Source organism: Neophocaena asiaeorientalis, unplaced genomic scaffold, assembly GCF_003031525.2.
Source record: "Neophocaena asiaeorientalis asiaeorientalis breed wild unplaced genomic scaffold, Neophocaena_asiaeorientalis_V1.1 scaffold24, whole genome shotgun sequence".
Classification (NCBI taxonomy): Eukaryota; Metazoa; Chordata; class Mammalia; order Artiodactyla; family Phocoenidae; genus Neophocaena; species Neophocaena asiaeorientalis.
The window spans coordinates 4939632-4966968 of NW_020185317.1; the positions used below are offsets into that span (position 1 = coordinate 4939632).

Consider the following 27337-nt stretch of genomic DNA (forward strand, 5'->3'; position numbering starts at 1 on the left):
AAGTGGCTTCTTGGGTTAGTTAAGGTTCATTCATTTACTAGTTCACCAGATATATATAGAGCACCTGCCATGAGCCAGGCACTATTCTAGATGGTTGGGAAACGGAGTCGGTAAACTAAAACAGACAAAGATCTCTGCTTTGGTGGAACTTAAGATGTTCTGAGATACTGGATCGTATGTTCTGGTACAAACATCTTACCTATTAAAACTTAAGAAAGCTTTTGTGAAGCAAACATAGCCAAAAGCTACAAGTAATTTAAAGGGTATACAAAAATATACACAAATTCAAAGTAATGGCATTCATCTATGAAAGGGTGAGAAGATTAGATTAGAGATTTTGGATATCTCTTTCAGTTCTAAAATGTCAGTAATACAGACAAACACGTTTGACTGCTATAGCAAAGGAAATTACTTTGTGACAAACAACTTTGCTGAAAATGGGCAGCCATGGTATACGTGGTGTTCGTGTACCTTCTCTGTGGTTAGAAAACCATATGCTAACCCTAAACCAGAGGTTTCTGGCATTGGGAGTGAATGCCATTTCACACACCCATGGACCAGGTGGGAGCTGCCATTACCAGCTTGTCCTACGCAGACCCCAGTGTGGCAGCTCCACAAATAGATGTCAAGACTTTTGTGAAAATACCTTCTCTTCTCATTAAAGGAGGTTAGAACCCTCCTAGTGCAAGATTCAATGCAGCAAATATTTACTGAGCACCTCCTAACTGTAAAAGGATAGTGTCAGCTTCTAAGAGGACTAGACACATGCCTGCCTGTCTTCTCACCTTCAGGGATGAACTGCTTACAGAATTTTCATCTTAGTCATTGAGGTAACCCCACTGGACACCGTGCATAGTACCTGGCCCACAGAAGGCATTAAAAATGCCTTGACATAGTTCCTGTGTTCAGTGGAGTTCCCAACCCAGTGATACAAGAGGAAACCTTTAAAAAAATTCATTTTCAGTTTTTTTTTGATACATGTATTTATTAAGCTGTAAAAAGCAACACTACCTAATTTCATTTAAAATAAATATTTTCCAATTTCAGAATACTTACAACTTACAGTTTTAAGATTAGATTCACTTTGGGAGGTTCTGGAAGCAAATACATTCATAGCTGTACAATCCCCAGGAAGAATCTAAATCCAACATCAGGTCATTCAGTCCCTGCCAAGCAGGTAACAGCACTAAACGGTTGATAGCTAATCCAGCTCTGCAGCTAAAGGGCAGTGTGGGGCAGCAGTGGGGTACAGCACATTACACTCAAAGATGAGATGATAATTAGAACTGAGACCAGCAAAAACAACAGTGTGTACAAAGCTTTAAATAAACACCACCATGTAGAGCTCTGTGGTACAGAGCTAAAGCTGATCCTAAAGCCCAAACAGAAAGATCTTTGGAGTATACTGATGGCAGCCGTTAACAGCACAGTTAAAAGCATTGAAATCAAATGTACTCATTATTATCACCAGCCAACAGCAGACAGCCAGAACAGGAACCAGTGTACAGTCATAAGTAACCTCATGGGTAAATAAGGGCACATTTAACTAAACCACAAAGATTTCACAGAATAGTTACGGTCTGAGAAAAGATGAAAACTCTTTGTTCCCAAATAATAGCTAGAACCTCTTTTTATTAGAGAAAAGCCTCAAAATCATTGGTAATCGTCTTTAAGCTGTGTAATTGAACCATCTTAATGTTTCACACAGAGCAAGCTGCCGTTTGAGCAGTTATTTCAGTTGATTTCTGTTAGAGTGTCTACCCCATAATATCTTTGGGAATAATGCTGTTCCTCTGCAGCGTTTTACATATACCACCTGTCTGCATGTCTCGGTAGATCCATGAGGCAGGAACACAGCAGCGGGGCTGGACACCCACCCACCATACTCCCCACAGAAGCACACACACGAGAATGGCTTCATGCCTGATGCAGCTCAGTTAAGGAACACCGGCCATGTTCCACCAAAAGAACACATCTAGGTTAATAAGGGGGCAATGGCTGAAGTCACTGATTTAGACTGGAAGCAATAAAACACTTGGAGGCTGCTGGAGTGGGAAAGGAGCCATTAGGCATGATAAAGCTTGGAAGCAGAGTGTGTGCTGATAGAAAAGGAAAAAAAAAAAAAAAAAAAAAGGAATTTGCTACATTAATGAAACAACCAGCATTCATGTAGTTGAGGGTTCTGCACATTTCATTAAACACAGCTTCAAAGAAGTCCATTTGTGTGTGTGTGTGTGTGCGTGTGTGTGCTTAATATCAGAAGTCCTTATTAACATACCCTTTTACCTCTGAGGTATGACAGGATAACGTATGTGTGCAGTTCCTCTGCAAGACAAACGATGGGTCTCGATTTAAAATGAAATGGCCTTTTCTTATTATTAACTAACTCTAAAGTCCACAAAAAATATATGGTAGAAAATCAGGAGAAAACTGGAGTGATCTAATGATCCCCCAAATAGAACAAATATCTTGATGCAGACTCTTAATGACAGGTTTAAAAACAAATGTTATTTGTAGCAGTTCCCATACCTTCATAATAACTTTGGTAGCTTAGAGCACTTCTGAATTTATCTTTATCCTGAAAGCTGAAAAATATCTTCTTAAAGAGCTGAAGTAGCACATCCCTTCCTTTTATTGGCCGATAAATTCGACTAATTTGTACTTAGCTTAGTAATTTGTCTCTGGTTCATCTCCTATAGACAAATGGCATGGTCACGGCTCGGATGCCAGGTACATGAGGCGTTTTCTGATTTATTGTGGAAAACATGAAAACTGCATAGTATGCCAGCACCCACTTTCCCAGCTAAAGGAAAGAGGCAAATAGCTAAACATCTGGGAAGAGAGGCTGGTCTAAGGGGATATAGAAAAAGGAAATTATTTCAAAAATTAGTTTAACTACATTCACACATATGTTTTGATCACCAAACATATCTTAAACAGATTCCCTGATAAAATCTAGTCAGAATTGGTCTATCCTACTAATAGTTATTAACTATTATACTTTCTAAAGAGTCACATCATGAACCTAGGGTGACAGGTGATATTTCAAACACATAACCATAAGTGCATATAACTGTTCAAACACTCAAACTAAATACATATTTGAAGTCATGAAAATCACACAGTTTTGCTTCTAAAGGCAGCCTTGACCCATTTGGACAGACTGTACAACAGAGTTTAGTTTATAAATGCATATCAGCAGATCATCACCATAAATTGAAAAGTCACAAAAATAAATCACGAAGACCACACAGTTAAGCTAGCATTGGTAACTGTTTCTTTTACATCAAATTATACAATGCGCGAGGTAAATATTGCTCACATTATGGAGGGAGATTGTTTTATTTCTATTTTTTCCCAAAGAGATCAGATTTGTCCTGTGTGCACAATGAAGAAAACTCCAGTAACACTGAAATGACAAATGTTGTAAAATATACATCACTACCAGATAGAAATACACATGTTCTTCATAATCATTTTCCACAATTAAAATAGGTAAGTGATTTAAATCTTGGGCTTAAGACCATTATAACAGTCCATCAAGATTCTTATGGACGGTTTGGTTCTCCTTTCCATTGTCGGAATCTCCTTGAGGCGTGTACTGGACTTGGTATTCCTGCAGGATTTTAAATACATCATGGTGTCCGAAGTGCAGCGCTTCATCCATGGGAGTATTATTCCACCTAAACAAGTAGCACAGCATGGACTGGGTCATTAGATAATTTCTGTACAAAGATGATACTCTAGCATTCTTAGATTTTAAATGCCGGTTAAAGGGCCATTCAAATTTAGCTGTTTAAGCAATATTACAAGTAATATTGAAGAAATGCAGAAAGGGATTTATAATCCAAAAAGTGGTCTTGGAGACAACTTGGGATATGGGGAGGAAGAGAAAACTACCTTGTGCAAAAGGGTCTTGTTCACATTATCTAAGTGCTTATGAATGGGAAGTTCTAGTGTTGACAGATAAGATAGACTCTAGTATTTCTAAACTTTAACTTCATGGAAAGCCCAAAGGATCATTCTTTAAATAGAATGTTCAAAGAAAAATCAGCTCTATAGCATCTATCACCGTAGCCTTTGGTAGAAAATGTGTGTTCCCGTCAATGTAAAATCACAGTAAATCTCAGAAGTCTGGTAATAACCACGATCTTATTAGGGCTCAAATATACTTTGGAGGAGCAAGACTGGCCTCAGAGGAACTGACATTTTCTTCATCTCTGGTAAGGATGGGACTCTAGGGGCTCAGTTGGACCACTGCACAACCAGAAGAACAACTACCCTTTCCCTAGGAATTGTGTTTCTGAGCTGTGCTCTTTAGAGTCATATAGATGAAGACTGGAGATAAGAAGAAAGGAAGAGTTGCCAGCAGTGGTTAACCAGCTAATTAGCCTTTTGAAAGAGGAGCCAACACTGTAAAGCACAACCCAAGTAAATGACAGAGCAAAATATTTTTGAATAAAGTTTGGTAACCTGTTCTTAATTTTTAAAATCAGGTAAGTAACATTTTACATGTATCTCTGTGCTTCTCAAAAAAACTGCTGAATTAAGTTGCCTTTTACTTCTACATTGGCCTTCATTAAGTTAGGGAGTCAGTGGCCTGAAACCGGGAGGTGGGGTGACTTTTCAATCATCTACAGCATATAATTATCTGTCTTTCTGGAAAAACTGAATGTTAACTGCAAGTTATCTTTTTTTTTTTTTTACAACGCTTCTTTTCCGTGAAGTAATGCAAAGTATCAGCTCTAAAGTATACACTAAGTCTGCTCAAGCCTATTTGACAATTTGAGGTGACGCTGATTCTATGACATAGAGAAAGAAGACGTGTTGGTCTAGCTTACATTCTCAAATCATGAATACTCAGTTACCAAGTTAGTTACTGAGCTAACTTTTGCCTCTCAGATGGGTGTTTCTGCTTTCACATTCCTAGGGGCCAATTTAAGGCAAAACCCAAAACAAAACATTTTGATCCTTATACATGCAAAGCACAGTAAATATTTCCAGCCTGTAATAGCGTTTTACTTGGGATTATAAATACTGGGGGCAGGGGAAAACACTCTCTTCAGTTTCTTGCTCTAGAAAGAGCTGGTATGGGCATTACATTTGAGGATAAAAGGGAGCACTGTCACCCTAACATGAGGTTTTAGAATATTGCCAATAAAGATCATGATTTTAGGTAATCAAAGTGTTACCATACTTACAAAATTGCTAACAGTTTTCAGACACTGATGTCATAACTTTTCTGCATATCTTGCAAGCTGAGCTAATAAAACCCAAACCACTAATTTAAAAAATAGTAAAACCTTACTAAAACAGAAAGATCTAATAGCTAGAGAATAATCAACTTGCTCCAAACTTACTTCATATAGTCCTCAAATACCCAAACTCCTAATCATAAATATCAAACCTCTCCCACCAAATATTTTTTTTCCGTTCTTCTAAACCTTTATTCTCATTACTCACTGACTCATCCAGTTATGTAACTCCAGTTATATAACATGCCAGTATATTAGTACAGGCTTTACTTTAAGCATATGCATATATGTAAGCTGCACTCTTACCCCTCCCTTGGCTATCCACTTTGTGAACAGTATTTTACCGCAGGATGAATGTCAATTTTCCATGTGGACCAGAACATATTCCAGGCATATTTCTCCCACTCTATCTGGAGTGTCCTTCTCTTCCTTCTGTGCCCTCAAATCTCATCTCTTCCCCAAAGCACTGGTTAAAATTCAACTTCCATGAAGCTTTCTAAAACTGACTCCAACCCAATCCAGGAATTTCAACAAACTCCAATATATTCATTTTAGAGGTAACAGTAATCTCCTTACACATATTTCATATGCCCCTGCAAATGTTTATATTGTCTACCCTGTGTAGTCAAAAGGCCCATGAGGATAAAATTCCTATTTTATCTTTCCAGACACCAAGCATTGTTTTCTTCATACAATACAATGACTGACAGACTAACCAAGAAACTTCTAAGAGAACTTCCTTAGGTAAGAAAGAGGATATAGGAGAGAGAATGATCTACTGAACAGAAACAAGGTTTTGTTGGCTGCCTTTAGAAGGCTCCATAGCAAGTTTAATAATGACTCCAACATATACATAGTGGATTTAAATATACCACCATTTAACTATGATAGCCCTGTATGATAAAACACTGGCTTGCCAATTATGTCTTAGAAAGTAACTTAAGGGCTCACCTGTCCTTGGGGAAAGGATTTACTTTGCAGGCTTCCAGCAAAAATTTAACAACTTCAACATGACCTACATCGAAAACAAAACAAGCAGGTTTTAGTATTAAGTAGAAATTAAGTCTGAAAATAAAGAAATGAATGGTTCATATATTACCCTCTGCAGCAGCTACATGGAGTGCTGTTCTAGAATCGTAGTCTCGCTGTTCCATGTCCATGGCTGACAAAGCAAATCTGAAAATTTGTTAAGTATAGCTATTCATTATATAAAAAATTTAATTCACTTTTGTAACATTTCCTCCATCAGTTCAGTCTAAGGTCCTGTGAGAAAGGTGTCATCCTTCACCAGGCTCACTAATGGGACACCCTGTTCAACCAGTACACAGACACCTTGAGTAGATGCCACTTCACCGTTCTTCCTTAGCTTTGCTCTTTTTGGATAAGAGGAAATGTTCACCATCTCTCACAGAATTAAGCTTCATTACATTATTGTCCAAAACTCAAGAATGGTGGCACAACGATACCCTAAATTTGTACCTCGGAAGGGCAAGAAACTAACAACTATACTAAAGTTAAATGTTTTCACTAAGGCTCCCATTCTTTAACATTTTACAGTCTACAAGTACTAATCAGACTTTAAAATTAAAAAAATAAAGTGCACATTTTTATTGAAATAAAGGTATGTGAGTTTAAGGTACACAACATGTTGATTTGATACATTTATGTATTGCAAGACGATTACCACTGTAGTGTTGGCAAATATTCATGTGGCATAATTTTCATTTCTTTTTTGTGAGAACAATTAAGATCTAGTCTCTTAGCAGCTTTGAAGTTTATAATACAGTACTGCTGATGCAAGTACTAATCACACTTTAAAATGAAGGTGGAAATTAAGCATAGACATTTTTCCACCTTAAAGTTCAGCTGCAACTCTCTACAAGAGACCTTATGTTAAGTATACAGTCCTATATGACCTTTCCAACACTGGGGATCTGCAGAACACCAAATACCCCTATTTGCCCATTCCCCTCACCTCCAAAGATGGACAGTGGTGGGTAGATGGAGATTGAAAAGTCATTGTCCAATTCCAGTAAAACACTAATACCAATTAGCCAGATTAATTGAACAGTTACCACTTGGGAAAACAGAGGACTGGGCTTTTATAGGAGGTTGAAAAGGAAAGACTGTACAGCGAGACTAAGGCACTGGAAGTGGGAACTTGATATAACTTTGGATCATTTTTATTAGAGGGAAATGGAAGTGAGACTTTATTTACCTTTAAAGTGGCCCTGTGCCCAGAAGCAACTTCATAAACATCTGTAAGCCATATGCTCACCCACCCTGTTAACATACCTTCGAAGTGCAGATACATCTCCAGTATACGCAGCAAACAAAAGGTTTATCACCGACTTTACCTGTGAAGAAAAGAAAGTTGAGGTATCCACAGGGGAAAATAAATAAATAGAATGTACAACTGTCACCAGGTAAGTGACTTCCATGTGCTTTGAACACTTCAACTGGGTCACACACAAAAATTTATCATAAGTGTACTGCTGTAATCACAAAGAACACACGTGTGTTTTTTTCTTTTTAAATAGACGATTATGGGGCTTCCCTGGTGGCGCAGTGGTTGAGAGTCCACCTGCCGATGCAGGGGACACGGGTTCGTGCCCCGGTCTGGGAAGATCCCACATGCCGCGGAGCGGCTGGGCGCGTGGGCCATGGCCGCTGAGCCTGTGCTCCGCAATGGGAGAGGCCACAACAGTGAGAGGCCCACGTACCGCAAAAAAAAAAAAAAAAATAGACGATTATGAGGGGAAATCCAACAATAAAGAGACATGAGGGAAGGAATGGAATGATATCAATTGGCACAAAAGAATGGAAACTTCTGACCCGTGAAACACACATAGTTGGGGCAACTGAAAATTGGAACCTTTCTCATTTAGTATGTCTCAGTGGTGGGAGCTGACTTGTATACTCATAAAATTCACATCACATCATTATTAAAAACTAAGTCATGCTATATAAATGTCTAATCCCTGCCAACAATCCCTGTCCTCACCAATCACTGGCTTCTTTGGAAATCTTCAGCGACAACATTCAGTACTAATCATCTCAAACTTACCACACTTCAGTGAACTATACTTCACTGGAAAGGCAGTCTTCAGTTCAATGGCCAGGCAGTACCAATGGGGGCATTCTCAGAGCCTGTGACACTGCCTCAGCCCAAAAGGTGGATAGACTCCCAAAATATTAAGTCACTGACATTGAGTGCTCCAAGAATTCAAAGTGTATCTTCTTTTGATATTATCCACTTTCTTGTCACTAATTAAGGAAGAGGCTAGTTATCCTAAAGGTCACTGGATTTTGGTCGGCTTTCATAAAGACCATCCAACCCTGTTTTTGAGAAACCAAACTATTGAACATACACTGTTTGTAAATACTTCATAAATCCCCACTTTTGTCTTAAACTTTGCAACTTCAACATTCATACCGATGATCCAACTGATATTGGACTCAGTGGTAGAAAACAGTTTACCTGGAGGGATGGAAAGTAACCCAGCTATCCCCAAACAAAGCCACAGCCCTGGAAGATCTAGATCTTAACCTGGACATTCTACCTTTCCACTACAGCTTCCCTTTCCCACAACCTGTGAACTTTTAAATCGAACTGGGACTAACCATTGCTGGACTTCCCTAATTCAGCATTTTCAAAATGTGTTCTGCAGAAACTAGTTCACAAAGGCGCCATGAAAAAAAGGGTTCCGTGATCAGCTATTTTCTTAAAATATTAAATCCCCTTCTTGGAGATACACAGCCTTTCGTATGCACATGAAAAGTTCTGCAGTACAGGAACTTAACCAGCTGAGCACACCCCCCAAATTTTGCTGCTACTTACTGTTATTTTTGAGATCACTCCAAAAAGCCTTACTCTTAATCTTTCAGTCCATTAGCTTCCCTTCGGGCTACCCTTTACTACTCCTGCCCAGCCTGCACTCTGTCCCTCTCCTACTAACCCCAAGTCAAGAACAGTTTTCTCAATGTGGGTGGGAGTTTAACAGAATCACCCAGAATGTTTTAAAAGTATATGTAAGCATCTCTCCTCCCATTTCTAGTCGTTCTATTCCCACACCTCAATTTGACACATTTTAGGGGATATAATATTTTGAAAAAAGTCTCCAGGTGATTTTGATATGCACTCTTCTGGGTCATGAACCACGGTTTCAGGTGCCCTTAAGGTTTAAAAATTGGATAAATTTGGAATTCTCAATTCCCTTGTGCTCTTGGGCCCACAGAAAAACACTATGGGCTATTACAAATGATTCTCCATATTTCCAACTGGTCTCTCATCACTGCTTGACAATTTTTTCTCTTATTGGTTCCCTTTTATACTTTATTCAGACCTTTAATACCAGTGGTGACCCCCAAAACATATGACCCCAACCACAACTTTACTAAGATGATAAATTATTTCCATCTCTCCTTCCTCTCTTACGCAAAACATCGGCTTCGAATACCTATTCTCTTTTCCTTTCCTCCTTTACTGGTTCCCTCATCTCTGCCTTAATAAGGACACAACCATCCTATTTTGAAAAACCAATATATAACCCCATTGTTACCCCCTTTCAGTGCATGTTTTCTGAAAATAGTTTATCTTTTTAATTCTCTGCAAATTACCTTCATACCCACTATTACCTCGCAGTAGTTCCCTCAAAATCTTCAGCAGCCTTCCTTAGCCCTGATCCTTTCTGACCTCTCCAACATGCCCCGCCCTCACTCCTTGTCTTCCATAATGCTGATTACCAGGGTCGTCCTCCTGTTGACTGCTTTGCAGAATCATTTCCCACTTTCCACTGCCTGATAACACCCCAAAGGCAGTCTCCGTACTTCTTGTTTATCAATGTAATTTTCCTCAAAGGTTTCATCTATCCCTTTGGGCAGAATGACTTCCCGATGCACATCTTTAATCTAAATCTCTATTCCTAAACCCTAATTCTACAGCTCCACTTGCTTGTCATGCTGTCACTTCAAACTCAAACTACAGAGAGCAAACCTCTCTGTAGCCCCAACGGCCTGGCCTCCAAAAGTCCATGTTCATCTGCCTACTTGACACTGCTCGGATTAGAATTTGATTTCCACCACCTTCCCTCACCCCAAGTTAGCTCCTCTTGCACAGTCCCTCATTCTGGGATGACACTACAATTTATCCAGTTGCTGAGGCCAAAAACTGAGTCATGATCCAGGGCTGCTGCATTTGATGGCACAGACTGAGCCCCCCCACCAGGATGCCTGGCCAAGTAGGCGTACTCAGCCCGTGCTCCTCTCACCTACCTCTGGTGCCCAGCGCCCAGGTATGTCTATGGGAGGAAGGGAGCCCTCTTCACAGAAACGTGCTGAGAGGGTCTGCTTACACCAAGAGGCAGAACTAGCTTTTTCTAATTCACGAAAACCGACCATATAGACTCTGGGAGTATTCCTGCATTCTATTTCATACAACCCACATCTAGCTCAAACGCATTTGCTCCACTTCCAAAATATATTTGGAATCCCACCACTTACCACCTCCATCACTATCACCCTAGGCTCTGAGTCACCACCTTATCTCACCTGGCAGACTGCCTCCTAACTGTTCCACTTGTTCAACTCTGCTGCCACAGGGATCTTTTGAAAACATAGACTGTTGCACTCCCAGTGACTTTCTGTGAAACCTAGAATAAAATCCAAACTCCTTACCGTGGCTTTCACGACACCAAATGCTCTGTTCCCTGGTTACATTGTGCATCTCATTCCCCACCGCTCTGCCCCTTGCGGCTCTCTCCAGGCAGGTGTGTCTTCTTGCTGGTCCTCGGGGCACTCAGGGCCTATACTTGCTGTGCTGCTGCCTGGGATGCTCTTTCCCCAGGTAGTGGGGAGCCTCCACTCCTCACTTCATTCAGGTCTCTACTCAAATGTAAGCTCACTGACTCTAAAACACTGCCCTCTTTTTCATCACTTCTTATCCCTTATCTTGCTTTTCTCTTCAGAGGACTTATCATTATCTGACATATATACACTTACACACACACACACACACGTTTCTCGTCTCCCCTTCTAAACATACGGTCCAAGTAGGCAGAGACCTTGTCTTTTCTCTTCCCCACTATAACCACAGTGCCTACCACACATAAGTACTCATTAAATATAGGTTGACTCAAATCAACACACTGTACAAGTTAAACTTACACAATGTTATATGTCAATTATATTTCAATTAACCAGTGTTGACTGACTAAATCAATATTCTCTTCAGAAGCATCAAATATTCAAATTCCTACCAGCATTTGGGGATTAAATTGTAATCATTATTAATTCTTCTACCTCCCTTGACTTTTACTTCTTCAAATATCATTACCACATTTATTCAATCCTCCTAACTGGTGTCTCTGCTTCTAGTCCTTCTTCCACCCTCCAAAACCTTCCCACATACGTCTAATCATCTTCTCATAACGGTGCTGTAACCACTAAAGGTTTCTCAGCAAGGGAGTATCCAAAAAAAAAAAAGAAAAAAAATCCCCAAATCATTCCTGATAAAATTTCAATTCATTAGCCTTGCATTCAAGATTCTTCAGTGTAAACCTCAACTTCAACAGAGTAAAAAACTGGTCTCTCTCACTACCCTTGTTTTGTTTTTATCTTAGTGCCTATGCTCCTTTCTTTGGAACATCTAGATTCCTAATCAAATCCTTCCCTTCCTGCAAGGGCTAGCTTGAAAGCCCCTTCCCCCAAGCATCCCATCCAGCATTCACTATCCACACAGCCTGTTGTCAGTTACCCACATAGCGCTTTGTGACAGCAAGTGCCAAGGAGTCATCAGTTACATACCTTCTGCTCCTACTAAACCATAGTGCATACTATTTATTTCCTGAAAGTACCTTTTCACCACCCCTTTCTCACTGCAGTGTTATTCTTAATCCCTTCTCTGTGAGCCCTACACCAATCTCTTAAATCAGAAGTCATCTCTATTACATTTGCCTCACTATGGCACTATCACATATGGTATATTTACTTGTGTTTCTTATCTCCCCCACTACTCAAGAGAAATCCAGAATTCTTATGTGCAAACCATTGATATATTAACTACCCATAGTTCTTACTCTTTAAAATATATTATCCTTCTAAGCAATAAATCCTTGACCTATTTCAGTTACTGTATGCATGAACTACATCCCTTTTTAAAATTCTGTATTTAGACCAAGCAAGTTTGAAGACATTTTATTGTATATCGTACATACCACTTAGTCACTTAATTATTCAATATTTCCAAAGCTCTAAAAGAAAATTCCTTATTAATGAGACCCAAGAAAGGCTGATTTTAGGGTATAATCAATTTCTTGAGGATATACTACTAACACTTTATTCACAAGCACGTTTCAGCTCACAGAGAAGTATAAAATGTGTCATTCACTCCAAGACAGAAAAACACTAGGAGGCAGCACATGCACAAAGCACCATTTAAAACTAAAACTACGAATGTCTCTTTAGCAAATAGCCACCTATATTTTTAAGGTTTGCATAAATCAAGAAATGAGCTATGAGTAGAACGCCAAGAAAGACAATGGAACAGTTTAACAGTTTTGAGACAGCAGATGGAGTGTTATTTCACTTAGGGACAGTCCACTTCGTGGCCTGTTACAAGAGTTCCACAAATACTCCTCAAACTGACACACCCTCTGGAATGACTGCTATGACAAACCAAACTGAAGGAGAGGACAATCTATAAGATGACTCATCCAACTCCAAGCCAACTGTTGCAAAGGATGTAGGTGTGCTAGCTACTGATCAAGCCTCATTCTCCTAATTTCCCAATGAATACTTGAGTTATATTAATTTTGAAATACCTGTCAAGAAGGCCAGGGTCCAGAAAACAGTGAGTTAACTAACAGAAGCTGCCAGAGGCATGGAGCCTGTGTTTTGATGAATCATTCCTCAGTACAAAGAAACAGAGCTTATACAGCAGAACAGTACCTCATGTAAATCAAGGACTCTGAGGTCTAATGTATGTCTCTGCCTAGCAAAAAGAAACTTCACTTGGGCAGGTAGCCACTAAAAATTTATAAATTAAACGTTAAGTTCTCCTTTTATTTGCAGATTTCCCAGTACTACTAGATTTTCCTTATCAAATATCTTTATCGGAACCTGCCAGAACCAGACAACCTTATCTTAGTTTATTTGTACAAAGTTATGACAACAGTGGAACAAAAATGTAACAGTTCATATGAGTTCATTTAACACTGGCATGCTTGGCCTATCAAAATCATACTTTTTTTCCCAAAAAAGCTAGAAGCAGTTATAGATTCTACCAATTTTACAAGTCTAAAACATGACATTCCTCTCTCCAATCCTATCATTCTATTTATTTTGAGCCTGTTTAAAAGTTGAATTGCGTATCTTATGTATCTTTTGTATCTTCCTCCCAAATACCCCAATTCTGTACAAGTAGGAATTTTTAGAATTACATAAGCATATTACTTTGTATTTATAGTAATTTATAGTGAATGACCTTGAAAAATTCAACATAAAAATTATAACTGTTTTTAAACATCTTTGACAGGCTTGCTGTAAAATATATTTATTACTACCACTAAGGTTAAAGGCCTTGGCTCAAGGTCATATAGCATATGAATTAGTAATGTAGCTGGGATACATTTCCAATTCTTAATAGATCTCAGACTGTATCCAAAGGATAGAAGTAAACTAAAAGACTAAATAGCAATTTAACTTTAATCCATAAAGATCCTTTGCCTAAATACTGGAAGGAAGGAAGGAAATATGGGAGGACAGGAGTGGAGAAGGTAGAGGAGGAGAGAGATGAGGGAGGGAGGGAGGGAAGATGGGTACGTTGGCTTGACACTTTACTCCAAGTATTTTATTTCCAATTCTATTACCAGCTGCAAAACTGTGGTTTCCCTTGTTTTTCATCATTAGTTTCTGTCTTCATACAAAGACTAATTCGTCCTTTTGGAAAGGCTTTAACGAAGAAAAGCAGGTAACTGAAAAGCCATCCTTCTGTTCCTACTATGTCCAGTTTGACGTAAGCTGCTCTCTCATTTCTAGCTCACTACAGTATCTGTTGCTGTGGAACGGATACTCTTCTCCATCTGTTAAATAAACCATCATCACTCCAGATCCGATTCTGTTTTAAATGCTTACCTCCAACTTGGCCTTTTATAGCCTTTTAATGAAAATAAATTTTCAGCCTTCTTTCATAAATATTTTTCTTAAAGTCAGGTTAAAAAATACAAGCCTGTATAGTGTAGCTAAAGAAAAACTTTAAATTTCCAGCAAATGTAAATTAACCACTTGCCAACAAGGTTAGAAATATAAACCTGTACAATGTGTATGTGATCAAAGATATTCTCTCTTTCCCTTACTACTGAGTTTAACATTTGTATGGATGTGTAAAACAAAGTTATGATGAGACAGTCTGAGTATGAGGCCACATGTTCCTAAGCTCTCCAATGACTTATTCAGACACAATTATTAATATATAGTTGGCCTTCCATATCCGTGGGTTCCGCAGATTTTAATATCTGTGGTGGGATAAGGAGGAATCCTGGAACCAATCTCCAAGGATACCGAGGGACGACTCTTGCTATATATAGACAAAACTAATCCAACTGACATGATCAGAGGATTAGAGAAAATCCTTTATAGGAATAACAGTTCAGCAATTTCATGACCACATTTCCAAATTTCTACACAAATGCAGGAGGTTCTCATACTATAATTTTAGTAGAGAAGAATAAATCAAACAGTATATTTTACTCTAAAAAGAGAGTATAGAAATTTCACTTACAAAATACAACCTCAAAATGGCAGTCCAAACACTGCACTTTGCTCTCCGTCAGCTAAGTGATAAACTCTCTTAAGCATTACCATTTTCAAAATTTCTCAATGAGTAGATTAACTTGTAATAAATTTACTTACTCTTAAACTAAGAAGTCACAATTACATCAAAGAAATCTAACAACCCATGAAGACAAAATAATTAGGATTATATATTTTTTAAAACAAAATAGCTAATATATAGCACCTACTCTCCCTGGACTGAACTAAGTGCTTTGTTGTTGTCATCCCTGTTATTATTCAAAGGAACTTGAGCAAGGTAACAGTGCTGGTAAGTGGCAGAATGAGGGCTCAGGCGCAGTCTGTCTGACGCCAGGGACAGTGTTCTTTCAATCTCTACTCAGTATCCACTGGGCCAAGAGATTCCTAACAAAACCTGAGATGAGATTTCCTCACCAATATGGTACCAAGACTAAAATATGTTGTGATAGAAAATCAGAAAATAGCAACTAAGAAACAATTTATAGGGAAATCAGAGATACTAATTTTCTATTGAGGTGCTTTTTTTAATTGAAGAGAAATAAGGGAACAAAACAAATTCAATTCAGCCTATCAATACCAAAAAGGGAAAAAAGAAAGTATCTTCATTCTTTATGTTTAAGTCTCTAAAAATGAAATACGAGTTTTGGGTTAATGTGAATAGAGCAAGTATGACTGCTACAGCCTTGGCAGCAAATAAACTTCTTATCTCAGTGGCTCATATTATTGCTGGTAAATGCCAATGAATGGTCTAAAGATACCAATGGGCTCATAAGCAACCCTCCTTTTATATCCGAGTATAAAAGTAGCTAACAACATATCTTTGTGTGGGCTGACAAACAGCACTCTAATGAAGAAGCAAGCAGCAAACAGGAGAAATAAGCAGGGCAAAGGCAGCTATTCCTTTGAAGAACAAAAAGTGCCTTTTCCATTTGGCAGACCTAAGAGTATTTGTACTGCACTGACAACTATCAAAGTTTTATTTATATTCACTATCTTCCTTGTTCTCTTCCTCTCTTATGCAAATAAATATTTATAAAACTCTATGAAGATCAGTTAACATTCGTGTTCAGACAGAAAACAAGGTGCCACACTTCTGGCACGATAAAGTGTCATGCTTATTTACGATTATTATTAACGAAAAAGACGAGTACACAAAACTCCAAAGAGTCAAAGAAACTGAAAGCAAAGAGTAAGAAGACAGGAAAAAAAAATTGGTCACCAAATGCTTGTACACACTACTTAAAAAAAAATCAGGATCAGGGCCACTGGAATTACAAGATGCTATACTGTGTGGTATAAATTTAAAATAAGGAAATACAAACAAGTTCCCTGAGAGAGATAGGGTTCTCTTTCTGATGAGAAACAAAACAAAGTTTTGGCAGCAATAGAGACAGAATTATTTCAGTTTAGGGTTAAAGGACCTGTCTCTCCTTTGCATGCCCTGAATATTGCTACCACAACAAAGCAAGGTACATGTACATGACTACTCTACAGTTATTCCAACCACAATACATCCTTACTGATTGCTTTTAGGAAAAAAAAAATCCCTCATTTTCATTGGTCTCCAGAGAGCCATACTTAAGTCTCTACATTCTTTAATGTTCATTTCACAGTTCTATTGTGAAAACTCCAACATGTGTGCTTTATGGACAACACACAGAGAACACGTACATTAAGGATATGTTTCTCTAGTGCTATGTACTTTTCAAAATGCTTTCAAAGACGTTCTAATTTGATTACTATTCAAGTTATGAGAACATATTACTCCCGCATATAATACAAGAAGCTGCTGGAGAACAGGATGTTTTTAAGACCCTCAAAAATAAAGCAATAGGGAATCCCCTGGCGGTCCAGTGGTTAAGAATCTGTGCTTCCACTGCAGGGGCCACGGGTTCGATCCCTGGTTAGGGAACTAGGATCCCACATGCTGTGCGGCACAGACAAAAAAATAAAATAAAAGAATAAAACACAACAATGGAAGAATTAAACAACAGAAAAAAATACTTTTTAAAAAATTTAAAAATAGAAAAATAAAGCAACATAACATTTTACATATACATAATTAGGCCTTATCATGAGACTGTTTACACCTATCTATATTTAAACATTTATAATTCTTATCAGTAATACTTTATTCTGTGAAGCAAGGAGGATGGACATGACAAAATTATACCCCAAATTCACTTGTTAGTGTAATCTATATTAGTTGAAAATTCTTTAAGTAGAACCAGCTTCTAAAAGGGAAAAAGACCTTCTAGGTCTAAAATACCCTAAAAGCATGCCTTCTATGTAGGAAGGGTCTAAAGTACATTCGAAAGCCTACTGTTAAAATCAACTTCTGGTAAATGCTCTAAAACCCCTTGCCTGATCTTCTGCAGTTCCTAAGCCCAAATTTGGGATACAGCCATAGGATACAGGGTGGGGTGGGAGTGGGAGGTACAACAGAACAGACTGCCAGGACCATAAATCTGTGGTTACCAACCTCAATAGTATTCTAACAATGTCACCATGTTTCCCTCAGCTCTCTCTCCCACTCTCCAAGAACAAACATTTCCTATCTCCTCTATGCTCTGAAACCTCACAGCCTCACTCCAATCCCACAACTCATTCTTAGCAGAAAGCCTTCTTTCATATTCTTCAGGAAAATGGAAACCAATGGACAGAAACTCTCTCAACCTCCTCCTACCATGTCTGTAAATCTACCTACCTGCCTGCTTGCCTCTCAATGACCTACTTTATTGGAGGAGATGCTCTTCCTTCCACCAAACCTAATCTTCCACTGTGCTGAGAGCTCCATCTCTTTCCAGGGATCTCACTTTATTGGCCTTTTCTTCTCTTTTGTATCTACTTCAAGCTTTCCTTCTTTACTTTTCTATCAGCAGCCAAACCTGCTCTACTCCAAATAGTTCTCTGACCTTTAAATCTCAAAGCCAATAAAATATTCTTAGAAGGTGGGGAGGAAGTTACCAATATTGTATTTTCTGAGTGCAAACAATAAAAACAATCCTACCATCTACTATTATCATTTACTAAATAAAAAGACATTGTTACACCAAAAGAAAGAAAATTAGGAGGGACATCATGTAAATGAACACACCTCATCTTACTTAACACTTACCTGCTTTGGTACAGATGACTGCTCAAAGATTCTTAAAATACTCTCTTTCTTTGACTTCTGATACTACACTATGCTGGATTTTCTCTTCTCTGGCCACTTTCCCCAAACGGAGCCTACTACTCTATCTTACTTTCAAAAGGGGAGTTCCTTAGGGTTCCTTCTCATTTCACACCGTCTCCTGGAGCAATCTCACATACCTCCCCACAGCTCTGAATCTACTCTTCCATGCTGACCACTCACACAATTCTATCTCCAGCTTGGACCAACCTCCTAATTCTAGGCCTGTATCTGACACTTACTCAACATCACTACTTGGATATCTCACAAATACAGACATGCCAAAAAGACGTTAGCTTTCACACACTGCTAATTGCCTACCCATTATCCATTTCCCACCCTGTAGGTATGGACTAACAGAATTTCTACTTGTTAGGGGTAGCAATAAGCCCAATTAAAAAATAGTTCCCTAGATTCCCTTACATCTAGTCTGGCCAGTGTCAGATGGGTGTCTGGGAAACTTCTTTTACCTGATGTAGGTGTCACTCTTTCTTCTACTTTGACCATACAAATGAGGCCAAAAGTGAAACACCTATCTGGCAACTATAAGGTGGCAGGCATGAAGTCTAACATCCACACACTAAGGTTGGTCACAGCAGAAAGCATACCTTACTGATAGCACTAGTCCTGTATTATCTACCCCCAGACTTGTTATATTAGAAAAATAACCCCATTTGTCTAAACCACTGTTGATCAACCTCCTGATATCTGTAGTCAAATAGATCCCTAACTGTTATAACCAAAATTAATTTCTTTCTGTACTTCCAAAGTTTGCAGGAGCAAACTGCCCTATTGTTCCTACTAAAAACATGGTAGTCAACTTGGTATCTCATTCTTTTTCACCCACCAAATACTATCAACAAGTGCTGCCAATTTCATCTCTTAAACACATATCTGTCTACTTTTTCCACCTCTAATACCCTATTCTAAGCCACTATCACATCTCATTTCGGGCCCAGAACTTCAACTTCTGTCTCCTTCTAATCTGTTCCCACAGAGCAGTGTTTAAAGACCAAATCGTGTCACTCCTCTTCTTAAAAGTCTTCAAGTTTCCAACTGCACTTTGAATAGTCCAGAACTCTTAATATGGCATATAAAACCCTACATAAATGTTTGCCAAACTGTGTTCAGAGAAGTACCTGCAGCAGAAACACCTGGGATGCTTACTAAAAATGCAGATTTTAAAATCAGTCTTCGGGGTTGGGCTTCAGGAATCTCCATTTTAAAATTAGGACACTAACAATTCAGATGCACATTAAAATATGAGAAGGCCTGCGCTTACATGATGTGATCTTATCTCTAAGACTCATCCAGGGCCAATCTCTGTTCACCTTGCCTCACATTTGCTTTCTTTCACCTTCTGAGATGTACTAAACTCCTTCCTGTCCTGGAGCCTTTAAACCCAGACTATCCTATTAATCCTACTCTGCCCTTCCTCTAACTCCTTCTAAATTTAACTATCGCCTTTCATGGAAAACTAACCATACCTCTTCATCCAGGTAAAATGCGGTCTTCGTGTTATACCCTCTCCTAGCACTCTACTCTGTACTTTTCCTTTCATTTACTACCATCATATTTGATTAGGATTTTTTAAAGAGATAAAATATTAAAGATACAGTTAACTATTTCCCCTGTATCCACTCCCTTTCCTCCCAGAGGTAAGCTTTTTTTTTACTGAAGACCTGAGTGCATGTTCTTATACTTTTAACTGTGTTGTGTATTTGTCTCAAAAAGTCTGTCATGGGTATATAAAAAGTGTCATATGGTATATATCATTTCACCTCCTTTATAGCAGTTAAAATGAACTAGAGAGATCTACATGTATCAGTATGAACAAATCACTTATCACCTTTTAATTATTTTAGTAATGATTTATTCCATATCTGCAACCCCCTCTAGATTGCAAACACCAGGAGCTGGATCATACTTGTCTCATTAACCACTGCATACATTAAGCACTCTGCAGTTTCTAGCACATAATAGGCAATAAATAAATAAACACTAGTTGAATGAAGAACTAATTCATGAATGAATAATGAACAAGATAATGCTAAGGTTTATATAAAATCTGACTCTCTGCCAAATTAAATTAGCTAAATATCTTGAATTAATTCTGTTACATGCTGTTTAAACAAAAACTAATAAATACTGAGGGATAACTGGTTCTTAATAGAAAGAAAGAAAAATAATTTTAAAGGTTATATGTATTAACTTATATAAAAGGATCTAATTTTGGACATTGGTGGGGGACCTACACATAGCAACAGAAAAGAAGAGGAGAAAACACACTCAAGAGGAAAACAAAATTCTTGGTATATAGAAGAGATGAAAAATTGTTTGGTAACTAAGTAAAACAGGGACTAACAATATTGAAGAGGAAACCTAGAGACCAGAAGAGTCTTAGCCACTTTCTTACAGTTACGTAAGTGGGAAAGCAACTTCAGAGAAAAAATGGACTACTTGACCACTTTTGTACCGTACTACATTATTATAAATGCAATTCTGGAAGAAAGGAGAACAGATGGAAAATGCGTACATTTACCGCTCACCACCAGAATACAGACATTGGGAAAGGCAGAAGTTATTTTTTAAATACACTTTAATAGCAGAATTGTTTCTTCATAGTCTAGTATACATGGCATATTTTTGTGATTTTTGCTTATATTTAACAGTCATTAAACTAAAAATCAAATGTATAGAAGGACAACTGTAACTGTCTCTAAATGAGGATAGAATATTTCATTATTTCATCTTTTCATCACTGAATCATTCTAGTTTTGTTGGTTTCCAAAAAAAAATTTACACTAAAAACAAGTGCAGGGGCTTCCCTAGTAGCGCAGTGGTTAAGAATCCGCCTGCCAATGCAGGGGATACGGGTTCGATCCCTGGCCTGGGAAGATCCCACATGCTGCAGAGCAACTAAGCCCATGTGCCACAACTACTGAGCCTGCACTCTAGATCCCACAAGCCACAACTACTGAGCCCGCATGCCACAACTACTGAAGCTCACGTGCCTAGAGCCCATGCTCTGCAACAAGAGAAGTCACGACAATGAGAAGCCCGCACACCGCAAAGAGTAGCCCCTGCTTGCTGCAACTAGAGAAAGCCTGTGTGGAGCAACAAAGACCCAAGACAGCCAAAAATAAAAACAAATAAATTAATTAATTTTAAAAAAAGTGCAGATGTGAATAAAGATATTCATTTTTGGATAATAAAGTTCCAGATCATAGAACTTTTATACATAAATAGGATTAATGAAAACCCCTAACTTTGAGTTCTGTGAAAAGTAAGAATTTATAAACGTTTTAATAAATTGAGTTTAGCTAATAGACATTTAGAGGAGACAAACAAAAGGACTGAAAAATGCATCTTCTGAATCTGGAAGCGGGGGGAACTCTACCAAACTCATTTTACAAGGTCACCATCACCCTGATACCAAAACCAGACAGATATCACAATAAAAGACAATTACATGTCAATATTCCTGATGAACATAGATGCAAAAATCCTCAACAAAATATTAGCAAAGCAAATTCAGCAATTCATTAAAAGGATCATACAGCATGATCAAGTAGGATTTATTGCAGGGATGCAAGGATGGTTCAACATCCACAAATCAGTAAATGTGTTCCACCAAATTAACAAAATAAAGGATAAAAATCATTATGATCATCTCAATAGATGCAGAAAAAGCATTTGACAAAATTCAACAACTATTTAGGATAAAAACTCTCAACAAAGTGGGCATAGAGGGAATGTATCTCAACATAATAAAGGCCATATATGACAAGTCCACAGCTAACACCACACTCAACAGTGAAAAGCTGAAAGCTTTTCTTCTAAGATCAGGAACAAAATAAGGATGCCCACTCACCATTTTTATTCAACATAGTATTGGAAGTCCTAGATAAAAAGCAATCAAGGGCTTCCCTGGTGGCGCAGTGGTTGAGAGTCCGCCTGCCGATGCAGGGGATGAGGGTTCGCGCCCCGGTGAGGGAAGATCCCACATGCCGTGGAGTGGCTGGGCCCGTGAGCCATGGCTGCTGAGCCTGCGCATCCGGAGCCTGTGCTCCGCAACGGGAGAGGCCACAACAGTGAGAGGCCCGCGTACCGCAAAAAAAAAAAAAGAAAAAAAAAAAGCAATCAAGACAAGAAAAAGAAATAAAAGAAATCCAAATTGGAAAGGAAAAAGTCAAACTGTCACTATTTGCAGATGACGTGATATTATATATAGAAATTTAAAGGCTCCATCAAAAAACTGTTAGAATAACCGAATTCAGTGAAGTTGTAAGATACAAAATCAATACACAATAAGTCTGTTGCATTTCTATACACTAATAACAAACTATCAAAAAAGAGAAATTAAGAAAACAATCTCATTTGCAATTGCATCAAAAAGAATAAAACACCTAGGAATAACTTTAACCAAGTAGGTGAAAGACCTGTATTGAAAACTACAAGGCATTAATGAAAGGAACTGAAGACAACACAAATAAACAAAAAAATATTCTGTGTTCATGAACTGGAATACTGTTAAAATGTCCATACTGCCCAAATTAATATACAGATTCAATGCAATCCCTATAAAAATTACAATGGTATTTTTCACAGAAATAGAAAATAAATCTAAAATTTGTACAGAACCACAAAAGACCCCAAATAACCACAGCAATCTTAAGAAAAACAACGCTGGAGGCATCACACTCCCTGATGTCAAATCATATTACAAAGCTACAATAATTAAAACAGATGGTATTGGTATAAAAACAGATACAGAGACCAATGGACCAGAATAGAACCCAGATATAAACCCAAACATATATGGTCAATTAATTTACAACGAAGGAACCAAATATATACAATGGAGAAAGGACAGCCTCTTCAATAAACAGTGTTGGGGAAACTGGACAGGCACATGCAAAAGAATGACACTGGACCACTATCATACACTATACAGAAAAATTAACTAAAAATGGATTAAAAAACTTGAACCTAAGACCTAAAATCATAAAACTCCTAGAAAAAACATAAGCAGTAAGCTCCGTGACACAAGTCTTGTGATGATATTTTTGAATCTGACACCAAAAACAAAAATAAACAAGCAGGACTATATCAAACTAAAAAGCTGCTACACAGCAAAGGAAACCATCAACAAAATGAAAAGGCAAGCTACTTAATATGAGAAAATATTTGCAAATCATATGTCTGATAAGGGGCTAATATCCAAAATATGTAAAGAATTCATACAACTCAGCAACACAATAAATAGTCCAATTAAAGAATGAGATATAAACAAACATTTTTCCAAAGACATTCAGACGGCCAACAGGTACATGAAAATATGCTCTACATCATTACTGGGGAAATGTAAATCAAAACCACAGTGAAATATCACACCTGTTAGAATGGTTATTATCAAAAAGACTAGAAACAACAGGTGTTGGCGAGGATGCAGAGAAAGGGAACCCTTGTACACCGTTGGTGGGAATGTAAATTGGTGCAGCACTATGGAAAACAGTATGGAGGTTACTCAAAAAATTAAAAACAGAACTACCATATGATCCGGCAATTCCATTTCTAGGCATTTACTGAAGAAAATGAAAACACTAACTTGAAAAGATATATGCACCCCCATTTTCACTGCAGCATTATTTGTAATAGTCAACATACAGAAACAAAGTGCCCATGAATGGATGAGTGGATAAAAAGTTGTGGGACACACAGGAATATTACTGAGCCATAAAAAAGAACGAAATCTTGCCATTTAAGACAACATGGATGGACTTCAAGGGCATTGTACCACATGAAGTAAGGCACACAGAGAAAGACAAATACTATATGATCTCTCTCATATTTGGAATCTAAAAACAAAAAATCAAGCTCATAGATACAGAGGACAGATTGGTGGCTGTAAGAGGTAGGAGTGGAGGGTGGGGAAAATGGGTGAAGAGCCACCAAACTGACTCCTAGAGCATTGAAGAGCCTACTCAGAATTAGGTAGAAACTTTGCAAATGGGTCATTATCACCAGTATCAGTTCTTAAAGAAGTTCTTTATTGTTTCCTATACTTAAAAAAATTTGTAATTTTAACATTCCAAAAAGATAAACACTATTCTGTCAGGTGGTCCAGGTGGCCATTAACTCCAAGAATCCAGCTAAAGAAGGCTTTTTCTTGGTTCCACAATTAACTATGTAATGATACAGACTGAAGTACCTAAGTTAGCCTTTTTTGGGGGTGCCTGCTTAACAAAGTTTGAGATTTCAAAATTATTAAGATAGAACAGTGACATAAGTTCATTTTTTGTAGATATAACACTATTTGAAATTATCTTATGTAGTTACTTATCTAGGCTGTTATTTCCTGTATTGACTCCTGGTATTTATGGTCTATGAGATCATGTCTCATGTGATCTTGCCCAGAACATAGAGTAGTTCCTGTCTTGTAGGAGGTGCTCCAAATTGCTGCATAAAGGTAAATGAACAAATGAATAAACTTTTGCACCTATTCTGCACGTTATTTGTAAAACACTTTTTAACTTCTCTAGTAGTACTGCCTTCCTCCCTTTTCCTTGCATCTCTACAAAGAAAGTTGTCTATGGCAAAATAAATTACAACACGGTCACTGGATTTGGCCCCAAGTCCTATAAAACCTGTTTGTTTTTGTGCATTTGGTCCAGCAGCGAGCAAATACTTAATGAAGAAAGCTAACTGTAGTTTTCTAATCAGGAGGGTGGCACATTATTACTTCATAGTCTGAACCAGTCCTTTCTCTTTTCTCCTTTCTGCTGAAGATTTACAGTCAACATGCAGTTGGTTTTAAAGTGAGCTTAAAAAAAAAAAAGTTTGGGCTTCCCTAGTGGCGCAGTGGTTGAGAGTCCGCCTGCCAATGCAGGGGCCATAGGTTCGTGCCCCGGTCCAGGAAGATCCCACATGCTGCGGAGCGGCTGTGCCCGTGGGCCATGGCCGCTGAGCCTGCGCGTCCGGAGCCTGTTGCTCCGCGACGGGAGAGGCCACAACAGAGAGAGACCCGCGTACCACAAACAAACAAAAACAAAAAAAAAATGCATGTGTTTATAGACTCTTAGGCTTATATTCAGTCATCTATTTGGTAGGAGTGGGTGAACAGATAATTGTACTTTAAATAAATGTCAGGATTTGAATGGTGATTTTTTTTTTTTTTTTTGGTACGCGGGCCGCTCACTGTTGTGGCCTCCCGTTGCGGAGCAGAGGCTCTGGACGCGCAGGCTCAGCTGCCATGGCACACGGGCCCAGCCGCTCTGCGGCATGTGTGGGATCTTCCCTGACCGGGGCACGAACCCGTGTCCCCTGCATCGGCAGGCGGACTCTCAACCACTGCGCCACCAGGGAAGCCCTGGAGGGTGAACTTTATTAACTTACCAAATTGGAAATATTTCTTTGAAATTTTAAGATTTATAGTGAAAAATCAGTGGTAGATTCACTGTACAAAATTTCCTTTATCAATATTAGACTTGAGCCTTAAAACTTTATGTCAAACTCACTTGGCATTATGTACATCTACAGACAAGTCAGTGTCTATTGTTACTTACTGAAGAAAAGCTGACAGTGACATAAAAATGTTGGCTATTATTTTTTCTCTTGGTACATATTTAAAGACTTTTTGGTTACCACCCTTCATTTTATCCCTTCAACCTTCCAGGGATTGCTTAGTTATCAAACACCTGGCTTTTTTTTTTTTTCAAGCTTTATATTCTAAAGTTTTCTAGATAAGAAATGAAAAAAAGTAACTCACTGATTTACCGTATTGAGTTGGCACAGGGTAACAAATTTGTGCCAATATAATACTAAAGAATGGCATATTTCTGAACCTCTCTAGCTGAGTGGAATTAAGTGAGCCAAACATACAATTGATGGAATTGAAATTTTATCTAGGAGTCCCAAGGATGTTTAGATGCCCGTGTTATTTAATATGCTTGCTGGTATATGGCACAGAAAACTCAGCCCCGTCAATCCTAGAGTTAGAGAATTGAGGCAGCCTCCCTGTTTCTACAGATTGTAACCATCACAGGGGGAGGAACCTTGCCTCTTAGAGCAGCATCTCCAACACATAACATACTGCCTGAACACTGTGTGTGTGCATGTGTGTGTGTGTGTAAATAGAAAAATAAAAAGAAAAGCAAAACAAAACTCAGAAATTCATGCCCACAGTGTATCACATCAGGCTACCCACTCAGATCCTATGCCCAAACGCCAGCACTCATTGATGCTATATAAGTCCAAAAAATACTAGGTAAACCAAAAGTTTCAATCTATTAAAAACTTCTGCAGAAGATCCCTAATTCTTAACTAACGCAAAATTCTAAACCTTGCAATGGCAATGAATAAGAACTTACACAAAGCAAAAACTGTAAAACACAATATGCAAACAGCAGCAGCTCTCTATCCAAAAGCCCCACATGTACAAGGTAAATGTACTAACATGCCAGTAAGTAGATCATTACATGACAAAGCCCAACATATAAGGGATACCAAATAAACAACAGTGATGGTTCTGTGGCAGACATATATGGTGGATGTAAAATAAAATTGCACAACAGAGACAAAATAAAAATTAAAGCTTCTCCAGTTTTTATTACTTGGCTAAAAACACAGCAATTCGTTTTTTCTCCTTTGTTTCTCCTTTAGGTGAAAAAGAAAAAATGTCATACAATGACTGTTGTAACAGCATATTTTAGTTGAAACACTTCACAAACAGGTAATAGAAAGTTAAGCTCTACTTCCCTCCTCCCGAAAACCATTCTCTAAAGTTTCTCTTTTGGGTAAAAAGAGGAAATATTAAGGCAGAAATATTTTATTGGTATGATTAAAGAGGGTTAATAGTATTAGTCACCACAAAAATTTTAACAAAATCACTTGTCCTGCAACTTCAAAGGATGTCAAAATGAAGTTCCATTTTGCAGAAAATGTAGCATTTATTCATTTCAATTCAAAGTAGAAACAATATTATTTAGTTCATTTCTTTAAGTTATAAAACTTGTGCATAGGCCTGGACCCACAGATGCATGTATTCAAAGTTGATTGTAAAACAAATTACCAACAATTAGCTATATCATTTTGA

At 38.1% G+C, this 27337-nt stretch overlaps 1 protein-coding gene across 1 annotated transcript in view; it reads right to left on the bottom strand.

Moving 5' to 3' along the window:
* Positions 1-1612: 1612 nt before the first annotated feature.
* Positions 1613-27337, bottom strand: part of GLS (glutaminase) — an 80307-nt gene continuing 54582 nt past the window's right edge. Inside the window, 4 exon segments of the mRNA XM_024733670.1 lie at positions 1613-3683; positions 6207-6270; positions 6355-6431; positions 7551-7612. Coding sequence (XP_024589438.1) covers positions 3527-3683; positions 6207-6270; positions 6355-6431; positions 7551-7612 — 360 coding nt within the window. The 3' untranslated portion in view covers positions 1613-3526.